The 11683-nt window shown below is 41.7% G+C and overlaps 2 protein-coding genes across 3 annotated transcripts in view; both read right to left on the reverse strand.

Moving 5' to 3' along the window:
* Window positions 1–7007, reverse strand: part of LOC308322938 (fibrinogen-like protein 1) — a 160984-nt gene extending 153977 nt beyond the window's left edge. Inside the window, exons 1-2 of one of the 2 annotated variants that reach the window (XM_080774436.1) lie at window positions 6829–7007; window positions 1561–1810 (exon numbers count right to left, since the gene is read on the reverse strand). In XM_080774436.1, coding sequence (XP_080630562.1) covers window positions 1561–1810; window positions 6829–6894 — 316 coding nt within the window. In that variant the 5' untranslated portion in view covers window positions 6895–7007. Of the gene's footprint in view, window positions 1–1560; window positions 1811–3998; window positions 4098–6828 lie in introns of those variants that run through there. The other variant, XM_080774437.1, reaches the window with a different exon arrangement.
* Window positions 7008–11252: 4245 nt separating this feature from the next.
* LOC308322317 (uncharacterized protein) overlaps window positions 11253–11683 on the reverse strand; it is a gene marked incomplete at its 3' end in the record, with an annotated part of 3272 nt that continues 2841 nt past the window's right edge. Inside the window, exons 3-4 of the mRNA XM_080773519.1 lie at window positions 11601–11683; window positions 11253–11341 (exon numbers count right to left, since the gene is read on the reverse strand). The exon at window positions 11601–11683 is cut by the window's right edge and continues 23 nt beyond it. Coding sequence (XP_080629645.1) covers window positions 11253–11341; window positions 11601–11683 — 172 coding nt within the window. The remainder of the gene's footprint in view (window positions 11342–11600) is intronic.

An 11683-nucleotide genomic window follows, 5' to 3' on the forward strand; every position in this document is an offset into this window, starting at 1 on the left:
GCTCTGTTGTTGACCTATATATTTCTAGTAGAAATTGACCTACAGTATTTCTAGTAGGAATAGGTCCCATATATATATAGAGCACCTTTCGTTCAACTTTGACCTCTCTGTCACATGGAAATGTGTTTTTGTGTCCAGTATCACTATGCCAGAGCAGCACCAAACGATATAGTTCCCTGTGTTCCATGTGGGGTCAACGTTGAACAAAGGTTGCTCTATATCAGGGGTGGGCCCTGCAGGGCCACAGTACTTCCACACACTCCAGAGGGCCACATTGCATATTACTGTCGTATTAAAAAATAGCCGATCTACAAGCTCAAAACGCATCGCACTGTGACATGTTTTGAACTTGTAGATCAGCAATTGTTTTGCTATTTGCTATTTGAATTGAAATCCTGGATTATTACTTTTTTGGCTTTTTTTAATTAGAATCCTGAAGAGTTACAGTTATTTTAACTTTATGGACTATAAATAAAAATACATTGGACATAAAGAAAGACAATAACACTTTAATACTACTAATTAGCTGAAATCAATAATATATCAGTATTCTGATATTAACCTGAGGGCCATTGTGGGCGGGAATCCATTTTGGTGTTAGCATTATGTTATGCTTTAGCCATTGAAAAATAGCAGATCTACAAGCTCATAGCGCGCCACCGAGTGGTGTGCTACGAGCTTGTAGATCTGCTATTTTTGAAAAATCGAAGAGCGACTGACATGAGAATTTTTTTAGAATCTGATCTCAGGTCAGAATGAAAACTGTCAGGATGTAGAAGACATTTTTAGAATCTGATCTCAGGTCAGAATGGGTTAAGTGAAGGTGGGGGCCACATCATGTGGCAGATCAGCTATTTTCAAATGGCCAAAATGTATAGGGTTGAAGGCCACACAGTTTTTCTAATCAAAAATCGCCAAAGTAACTAAAGTTTTCAAATAATTGAAGTGAAGTAAAAAGTAAAAATTTCAGCTCCGAGATGTAGTGGAGTAGACCTAAAAGTACTGAAAATACTCAAGTAAAGTACAAATACCTCAAAGGTAAATACCTCAACGGTACTTACCTAAGTAAAAGTACTTAGTTACTTACTTCCCACCACTGCACATCCGCTATGTTTAGCATCTTTATGACGGTTGTCAAAATATTTTGCTTATGGAAAGAGACAAAAAAAAGGCTTCATAGGGTGTTTTGCTTTTTTTGGCGGGGGGGGGTGAACTAATCCTATCAAAATAAAAGTGGATGACGTCCAGTGGCCAGTCCAGTCAAACCGACGCAGTCGCGGATCAATGAGAAATGTAGTTTTTGAGAGGCACTATTATAGCCCCTCCTATATTCAGCAATTAGTGCAGATTTTCGTGCTACACAAACATTAAATTCCCATTGAGAAAATGAATGGAGAATTTGACGTCATAATGTCGGAGCAAATGGACATCTTATACGTCATGGATGATGTATATATGATGATAAGAGGCCCTCACTTCACAGAGGGGAATGATTATTTTTGCTATCGTTTGGGTTTCGGAGGGAGCACATCACTGTGCTGGGGGTGTGTGTGGCCTGACCTCTGTGCTGGGTGTGGTCATCAGGGGGCAGCGGCTCCTGGTTGGCTGCAGTCTTGTGGGTGTGGTCATCATCAGGCGGTGGCGGCGGCGGCGGCGGCGGCTCCTGGTTGGCTGAGGTCTTGTGGAGGCGGGGCTGGTTGAGCAGCTGCAGTCGGTGGAGCAGGATCTCCTGCTTCAGCACTCTGCTCTTCAGGAGCTTCTCCTGCTCTCTGAGACGAGACACCTCCTCACTGCAGCGCTCTGACACGGCCTGCACATAGTCATACATGTTCAGACAGCTCTGACACGGCCTGCACAGAGTCATACATGTTCAGACAGCTCTGACACGGCCTGCACATAGTCATACATGTTCAGACAGCTCTGACACGGCCTGCACATAGTCATACATGTTCAGACAGCTCCTCCTCACTGCAGCGCTTTGACACGGCCTGTACATAGTCATACATGTTCAGACAGCTCTGACACGGCCTGTACAGAGTCATACATGTTCAGACAGCTCTGACACGGCCTGCACAGAGTCATACATGTTCAGACAGCTCTGACACAGCCTGCACAGTCATACATGTTCAGACAGCTCTGACACGGCCTGCACAGAGTCATACATGTTCAGACAGCTCTGACACGGCCTGCACAGAGTCATACATGTTCAGACAGCTCTGACACAGCCTGCACAGTCATACATGTTCAGACAGCTCTGACACGGCCTTCACATAGTCATACACGTTAATTCACATTAACATGGTGAATCACATCTTGATGACATCAAGATGTGATTCACCATGTTAATGATTTTTTTCAGACCTCCAGTTCTAGGAAACACAGATCGAGGTGACTGTTTGTATTATTATTATTATTATATTTTTCTTATTTCCACACAACAGCTCTAAAGTATATTAATGACATAGTTGAAAATGAGTTAATAAAGTTCATAAAGTTAACTAAATTTAAGTATAACTAAATGCATTTTAAATTACTTTTCAAAATTCCAATTCAAAAATAGCAAAAATAATATCAGGATTTTCAATTCAAACGTAGCACAAATAGCAGATCTACAAGCTCAAAACGTGTTGCAGTGCGACACATCTGCTATTATTTTTGCTACGACAGTATGTGCAATGTGGCCCTCTGGAGTGAGTGTGGAATAGTGACCCTCTCCTTCTTCAAAGTCGGCTCTTTTGGATGACGCCCCCTTGTGGACTGCTGACGATTGTAGCAATCAAAATAAATCAAATCAAATCAGAGGTTCTACCAAAGGAATTGTCACACTTTGCCTAGTGCGAAGGTAGTATGAGCCAAAATTGCCACTGAACCAGCTCTCAAAAATACTCCCAAAACGCTCAAAATGGCAAAATACCAAAAAATAGCACCTTTTGAGTGTCCATTAGAAATGGTTGTTACAAGAAACCGCACACAAAAGTAGTATTTACATTCACTGGCCTGGCTGGCTCTATAGAGAGCATAGATTTTCCCATCAGGACACGCCCCCCTCATCTAGACTGAGTGGCAAAACATTGAGCAGCATGGAGTGTTGGAGTTTGGAAGCGCACGTTGGAAATCACCCAACCGTCCTGCGTACCACCTGTTTCTAAATGTCACATTTAATTATTGAAAACAAGCACTTGCAAACTCTGACAAATGCAGGGCATTTCTTGACAGAAAGTAGCTCATAACGTTTCTATGGTGGATTTTTATGAATCAAAAACTTTGCAGATAGAAAGAGGATAATTCAAGCTTTTCGTACAGCTGCAATGTTGGTGAGTGTAACATTGTTTAATGCAATCAGACAGGACTTTTCTGTTTGGATGAATGGGCTGTCAAGGCCAGAAAGTAGTCTGTGGGAGTTTGGAATACATGTATTATTTTACAAATGTCTGCCCTTAGTAGACTATATAGTGCTATATTCCTATATAATGAATGCTTTGGTCATGTAAACATTGAGGAATAGGAATAGGCCTACTTGTATTCAGGTTCCATGTAAACAGTTGGTCCAGAGACATCACAGTTCATTCATAACACATTTTATAGAGAGTCAAAATAATACATGTATGTAACCTGGCAAATAGGGCACAGGACACAGACATATATTGGGGTTCTTTATTTCCCAAGAAGTTGGTGTATCTTATTTGTGTAAAGAATGCCACAGTTTGGCAAATATGGCATGCAAGCCTGTAACATAAAATAAATCTAAACAAAATATGGTAGTGGCTCTATCTAGATAAAAACAAAGAGGAAAGATACCACAATGAAAATAGATATTCCATTTCAATGAAACAAAAATAAACTGACATTAATGGTGAGTTCAACCTAAAACTCACCACAAACAGTGTGAGGAACGGCCAACTCACACACTGAGCAAACACTGCAGGTCTCCCAAGCTTCACCCCTTTCCACTGAGAAACACATTACATTCACAAAGTCTTAAATGACGTTAAACTCACCAACATTGCAGCTGCAGTCCAAGCTTGAATTATCCTCTTTCAATCTGCCGAGCTTGTTTTTCATAAAAATCCCCCGTAGACATGTTATGAGTTACTTTCTGTCCAAAATATTCCAAGAGTTCACATTCCGAGCCGCCATTTTGTAATTCTGCGACAGGCCGTAAAACAAGACCTGCATGTGCCTGCCTGTGCACACCTGGTGCACACGCAGTGTCGCCATCTGCTGTTTGCAAATAGAATAGGCCTGCTAAAAAGAAAAGAAAACTAACGGAGCTGACTGTATCAACCATCATGTGACATAATAATAATTCATAACACCTGTGGTTGCGCTGATGTCAGACTATAATTGACGTCATGCATTGTAAAAAAAAAAAATCTAGAGTTGCAAATTGCAGCTACTTTCACCTCTTATTTATAATCTGCAACCAGCATCAACAACATGTATTCTTAATCATCTGGAAATACACTCATACTAGCCTACTGTATACTGCATCAAGAATGTGTTTACATGTGTTTCTGAAAATATACAATGAAAGTATTGCAGTTTTACCATCAAGATCTTCTCAAAGAAACCCCACAAATAGCCTACAGGTTGCTTCTTATTATTCAAGACGTTTTTCAGTGTATTTGTTTGTCTCTAAATGTTTTGATGAATTGAACAAAGTGGACCCTGTTGTAAACAAGTGTAGCCTAAGGCTTAATTGGGTCGTCCACTCACAGTTAACATGCATTCTTTGTATTAAGTTTGTGCTTGAAATGTACTGTAATTCTGCAAACTGTTAAATATTTCAATCAATAAAAAAAAAAACCTTAACCCCCAGAACATGGCACTCCTAAAGTGACAGTGCCACCTGGTGGATTTACATAGAACCACAGGCATATATGCCACTGGGCTACACACAATATAAATTATCCCCAAAATATAATTAAAGATAAGTGTCTCTATATACAAAATCAAGTTGGTGTGTTGTTACCCACACTGTACACAAACCTGAAACCCAGGTAGTATGCTCCCAACCCTGGAGCCAATTAGCAATCAATCATATAGGCTACAATATAGTGTCAAACAAATACCACTCCAAGATGAAGAGATAACACAGGAAATCCATTGTGGTCTCATAAATACAGTCAGCGGACCAACCGCCACGGGAATATAATGTTGATTATGGAAACGGTTATTCCTCAATTAAATGTTTCCGTTTTTATTGTTGTTATTGCTGCTACAAACGTAACTATATTCTGTAGCCTACTTGAGATCTATAAGACATAAAATGTATGCCTATACTTATTTAACAGTAGGCTAGTAGTATAGACAGAAGATGTGAGTTTTTCAAAGATTAGACACTTATACATCCTGTCCACACCACATCTCTTCATAGATAGTGGTTTGGTGAGCTTGTAGATCGGCCGTTTTCCAAAACGTTTGACAAGTTAGTAAGTAATGTTGCTACATTGAACACAAGACCTTCACTTGTTAGTTGGGTTGTTCACAGCAGTTCCGTGATGGCGGAGAGCAAAGGTCAGAAGACTTAGGCTTTTTGGAGTCAGTGTAAATATCATGTTGACCTTTTACAGAGCTAGTATAGAGTCAATCCTAAGATACGGTATGTCCTGCAGCTGGTTTGGCAATCTAACTGTGAAATACACATCTCAAATAAGTAGGCTATAGCAAACATGGCTGGGAAGATCATGAGCATGTCCACCCCCCCCCCCCCCCCCTCCCCTCATCACTCCCCAGGCCATCTTTGAACAAGCAGTGTTGAGACAAGCTCGGAATATTGTATCTGACCCCTTGCATGTATTATACCGAGAATACGAGCTAATGCCATCCGGTAGGAGGTATAGAACTCCACGGTGTGTATAATAGATTTAAACACTCTTGTGTTCCCCTGTCAATCAAAATGCTTGATCAGAGATTGCCGAATGCACTTTACTGACTTGCCAAAAGCACTTTTTTTTTACTAGTTGCACTTTATCAAAGGGAATGTGTGCAATATCTCTGTTTTGTGTATGTTGGGTGTTTCATGGTGTTTTTCCTTTTCGTATGTGAACGTGTCTGTTATTTGTAGGCTATGCAGCTGTGACTCTGTCTCCAAGACAAATTTCTCCCATGGGAGACAAATAAAGACAACCTTGAACCTTGAAAGGTCCGTTTCTCGATGCATGTGTCATCTAGCAGGGTTTATTAAACACACTGAGCCCTCATGTACCTCGCAAAAATGCAGGGAAAATTCATCAGAAGCCTTTTGAGCGGCTGTCCACCTCATGAACAGCTCTCAGCGGGTAAATGGGGCTGGTCAAGGTCTCAGGTTCCAACTCTGATATTTTAGATTTTCCCTCCCGGACCCCCGTGGGGTTTAACGATAAGGCAATATTACCTCAAATTAATTCTGCTTTCAGTAGCATGTGAACGTGTCAAACTAGGGGGTTTTCCTGATTCCGAATCCATTCCAAGCATTAGTTTTGCACAAAAAACACTCCTTGGGCTAAAAACGGCCATATAGCCACTTGCCCAAATGTGCTGACCTCATCACATCTGTGATGACGGCTATGGCTGTTTTTAGCCCAAGCAGTGTTTTTTTGGTGCAAAACTAATGCTGGATTCGGGGCTCTCATGAATTTTCCCCGGCATTTTTGCGAGGTACATGCAGAGCTCAATTAGTTTAATAAACTGTCCTAGTTGACAAATCCATTGAGAAACGGACCCTTTGCTCTGCACGGTCACGGAACTGCCAGAGTGGTTCTATGCATGCATTGTGGTATTATTGCTTTACTTGTACTAAAGACAAACTAAACAATCTGAGTTCTTCACTGTCACTGATGTACTTACAGCCAGGGTGAGAGAGGCAGCTGTGATGAGAACCAGCGCAAGGAGGAGAAGCTGAACACATCCCATGATCCTCTCTGCAGAAAAACTCCTAAAACTCCTTTACTTATAAACAAATATACTTCTTCTTCTAGCAGTTAAAAGGATAAGCTGATCCGTTTGAATTTGAACCCACGGCTGAATCTCTGGGATTATATGGTCTATGAGCATTATAAAACTGCAGGCGTGTGAGAGGAGGAGGGAGGAGGAGATGGGAAAATATGAAGAAAAATACTGATGGAATACCAGATTAGCTGCAGTCATAAAATCCCAAATATGCAGGGTGCTGATTCAGAACAGACACACACGCACGTGTGCACACACACACACACACACACACACACACACACACACACACACACACACACACACACACACACACACACACACACACACACACACACACACACACACACACACACACACACACACACACACACACACACACACACAGGATTTGGTGGAAAAACAATTTACTGTGATTTGCAATAGAATAGTGGAACAGACCTCCATTACCTTATTAAGCTATAGTAAAACACTCTATAGTCTTCGACTATAAATGTATAAATGTATAGCCTCAGCCAGGAGTCTGAGGTCAGCCAAAGTGCAGCATAGCTGGATAGTTTAGCAGTTTTTGTTCACTGCATACTTGCTGGAATTGCACTTAATTTTGTCTCCCTGTATGTTCTGCCGTGCTCTGCCTGCCTGCCTGCCTGCCTGCCTGCCTGCCTGCCTGCCTGCCTGCCTGCCTGCCTGCCTGCCGTGCTCTGCCTGCCTGCCTGCCTGCCTGCCTGCCTGCCTGCCTGCCTGCCTGCCTGCCACTGACCTTGAAGAGACAACCAGCTAACTATGGTCAGCTTTATCAACGTCTTATCATCACATGAAAGGATCTAATTAAAAGCAGTTTATACAGTAAACAAAAAATGCTGAATAGGCCCTCTCTGCCATTAGTTCAATTGCATCTCTAAAAAGGTCACCTTCTACAAGTTTTTTAGGTTTTGTATTATAGCAAAATGGGAACACATTTTGTGTGGGGATGAAATGATTAGTTTTTGCCTCCGTTTCTGTGTTTATTCCTACTAACAACAACAACAACTACATGTTTAGGGCACTGTGGTGCTGAATGCTGTTAGCAGAATCTGTGTCGAGACTGAGATGACAGTTATGGGACTACATGAGGCCACTGAAACAACCAAAAACAGGAATATTTACTACTTACATTGACAGCATTACATATTGTCAGTTTGTCACTATCGGGAGGAAACCATCTAACGCTTTTTAATTATTTTTATTACATTTAAATAAATCAATGCTCTACTGTAAAGCCTGTGTCTGTTGGTTAAAAATATATTGAATAAAAAGTGCTTTGGACAAAAACTCTTAACTCCATTGGACCCTCAAAGTGTCTGTTAAAGCAGCTAACTCCAACCTCTCCCCCCCTCTCGTGCAAGTAATTGGCAATATCACAATACCAACGTTGATGAGACAGTATTAGGTTGTTTTAAAAATATAAGATTTTCTTAATTTCCTGGAAAATAAAATATATTTTTAATTTCCTGAATAATGAACATTTTGGAGTTGGGTGGTTTCTCCCTGACACCAGAGATATATACATTTCACAAACATTGTTTTGCAGTTGAAAAGCAGATGATACTATACATACATACCAGTACATACATACTCACACATTTTATTTAAGTAAAAGTATCAATACTAGAAATACTAAAAGCCTGGAATTAAAAATGTACATGAGTAAAAGTTACTTTTAATACACAAGTGGTTTTCAACCCTTTTCATATCAAGGCCCATTATTTAAACATTATGTTACAATTTAGCTTTTGAAAAATAGCAGATCTACCAGCTCATAGCGCGCCACCGAGTGGCGCGCTACGAGCTTGTAGGTCTGCAATTTTTGAAAAATCATTAAGATGTGGCGCAAATCATTGAATATATATTTCAGAGCGAACATTTTGAACCAAAATATTTGCTTCTGCAGGGGAGGTCCCTGGAACTACACATTTTGAGATGGGGGTCCGTGGCCCCAATAGAGATAACTCTGGGGGTCCTTGACATGAAAAAGGTTGAGCAACAACTGACATAGAAACATGGGATTTTTCAGAATTGTTTTTTAGAATTTAGATTTAGAAGCCTTTTCTTTCCATCGACCTCAGTCCAAAATGGGTTATTCAGCATTTGAGCCACAGACCATAATATTTGCACCATTTGGTGACATTTAGCCTCTCCGACCCAAAACCTATAAATGTTATTGTTGTCGTTGGATAAGATACACAATTCCATGCTGTGTCCATTCATATACGTATTACATTCTCTAATATTGTGTATACCACAGACGAAAAACTGTCCTATAAGTCCAAATTCCATCCTGACCCCTCCACGAAAAGGCCTCGTTGTCCTGAACCCTTATCTATAATTTATACATTATGGATCAATAGTGTGGACTGTTTTTCGTCTGTGGCATTCAATTGTGTGTAGACTTCTTGCAAATTATAGTAATGCAGATGATTAAATCAATACGTTTTAACTCTTAAGAGTGTAAAATGACGGGGTCCATCTTTAGCTCTCAAGAGTTAAAGATCTAATAATAAGGGTCCATTTGGTTACCAACTCTCCCATCATTTAGCTATGTGGGCACCACCTGGAACTCCCTGAAGGACCCCTGGGGGCCCCTGGACCACTGGGGGTCCCTGGGCCACTGGTTTGAGGTCGTTGTAATACTGTGCAGTGTCGTTAGTTGCATTTGCGGGCGAACCGAAGGCAAGGCTTTCCCCTTTTTTAACACACTGATCACTGAACCTGTGAGCAAGTACACACACACACACACACACACACACACACACACACACACACACACACACACACACACACACACACACCCAGTAAGACGCCTGAGGGCAAGAAACGACCTCGCCCTTTAGTGCACTGCATGTCCATATATGGAGCGTGTCTTCAGTGTACTGGGTTTGATGAGGTCAGTCAGATCATCATATGGAATGTCAGAACAGGTCAGCTCCATATATGGAGATCTATAAGGCTGGCAGCGGGAGGGGGGGGGGGGGGGGGGGGGGGCAGTGTCTTGAGTGTACACTGCCCAGGTATACTGTAGTGCCGGGCCTTAACCCATTGTGTACTGTAGGGGAACCCCTTTTTGGTGTTCCAAATGTTTTACTTTTTTATTGAAAAATAGCAGATCTACAAGCTCATATGAGCTTGTAGGTCTGCTAGTTTTCAAAAATCGTGAAAATGTGGCCCAAATGTTTGAATATATATTATATATTCTTTCAGAGCGAACATTTTTAACTCAAATCTTTGCTTCTGGGGGGGGGGGGGGGGGGGGGGGGGGGGGGGGGGGAGGGTCACTGGAACAACATATTTTCAGATGAGGGTCGGCGGCCAATTACAGATAATTCTAGGCGTCCTTGACATGAAATAGTTTGAGAACCTGCACTGACAGAGACATAGATCTTTCAAGAAAACGGTCAGGATTTAGACCACATTTTGTAGAATCGTCCTCTGTCCAAAATGGGTTAAATGCACAGGTATCAGTCAAACTCAAAAGGGAGACATCGAAGAGGAAGGATCAACATATGGAAATGTCAGAACCGGTTCTGACATATTATCCATTATGTACTCATATTGATGACATCAGGGATCTTAATGGACTTATTGGCGACAGCAGGTCACATTTACTATGACATCATGAGGGATCTCCATCCCTGATGATGTCACGAGACCTGGGCACCATATATGGGGGCTTTGCCCATGTATGGGGATTTTGAGTGACACACATGACTGACTGATGGGAAATGCGCTCGTGATTCCATAGTTAACCCTTTAGACCCGAGGACGATTCTACAAATGCCTTCTAAATGTTTCTGTTTCTATGTCAGTCGTTTCTATGTCAATCATTTTCACGTCAAGGACCCCCAAAAATATGTAATTGGCCACCGACCCCCTTCTGGAAATATGTTTTTCCATGGGACCCCCCATGCAGAAGCAAAGATTAAGATTTGAGTTAAAAACGTTCGCTCTGAAAGAACGTTAATTCAAAGATTCCCACCACATTTTCACGATCTTTCAAAAATAGCAGACGTGCAAGCTCATGAGCTTGTAGATCTGCTATCTATTTTTCAATAGATAAAGCATAACATAATGCTTAAAACACCAAAAGGGGTTCCCGCCCCCAAAATGGAACAATAGCCTATGTCAAAAGTGCGTCTTTCCCGGGACTTCTGTAGGTTACGCATTCTTCCGTTCAACGCGTCGCACGGAATCTGGGGGGAAATTGTGCCTTCCACTTTGACAACGTCGGTGGTCACGCTCCCAGAGCCTTTTTGTCATGTCCATATATATTATATTATTATATTATATTATATTATATTCACCTTCAGGTCCAAGTCAGACTTCTTCTGGTCGCCTTGCATGTCTCTTCTCCTGGCTCCGGCTGTGTTAGCGCCCCCTACATGTGCGCACGCACGCACACACACACACAGGCACACAAACACACACACACACACACACACAGGCACACGCACACACACACACACACACACACACACAGGCACACACACAGGCACACACACACGCGCACACACACACACACACACACACACACACACACACACACACACACACACGCATCCTCTGTGTTTACTTTAACTGAGTGTACAAATGGACCCGTTATAATAATAATAATAATAATAATAATAAATGCTTACCATTGGTTGGCTGTGTGAGTGTGTGAGGGGAGGAGTCAGGGTCGTCTGGCTGAACATCATCACTCTTCTTAAAGTGGTAGTAC

This window comes from Protomyctophum bolini (assembly GCF_963924005.1).
Source record: "Protomyctophum bolini genome assembly, chromosome: 10".
NCBI classification, from domain to species: Eukaryota; Metazoa; Chordata; class Actinopteri; order Myctophiformes; family Myctophidae; genus Protomyctophum; species Protomyctophum bolini.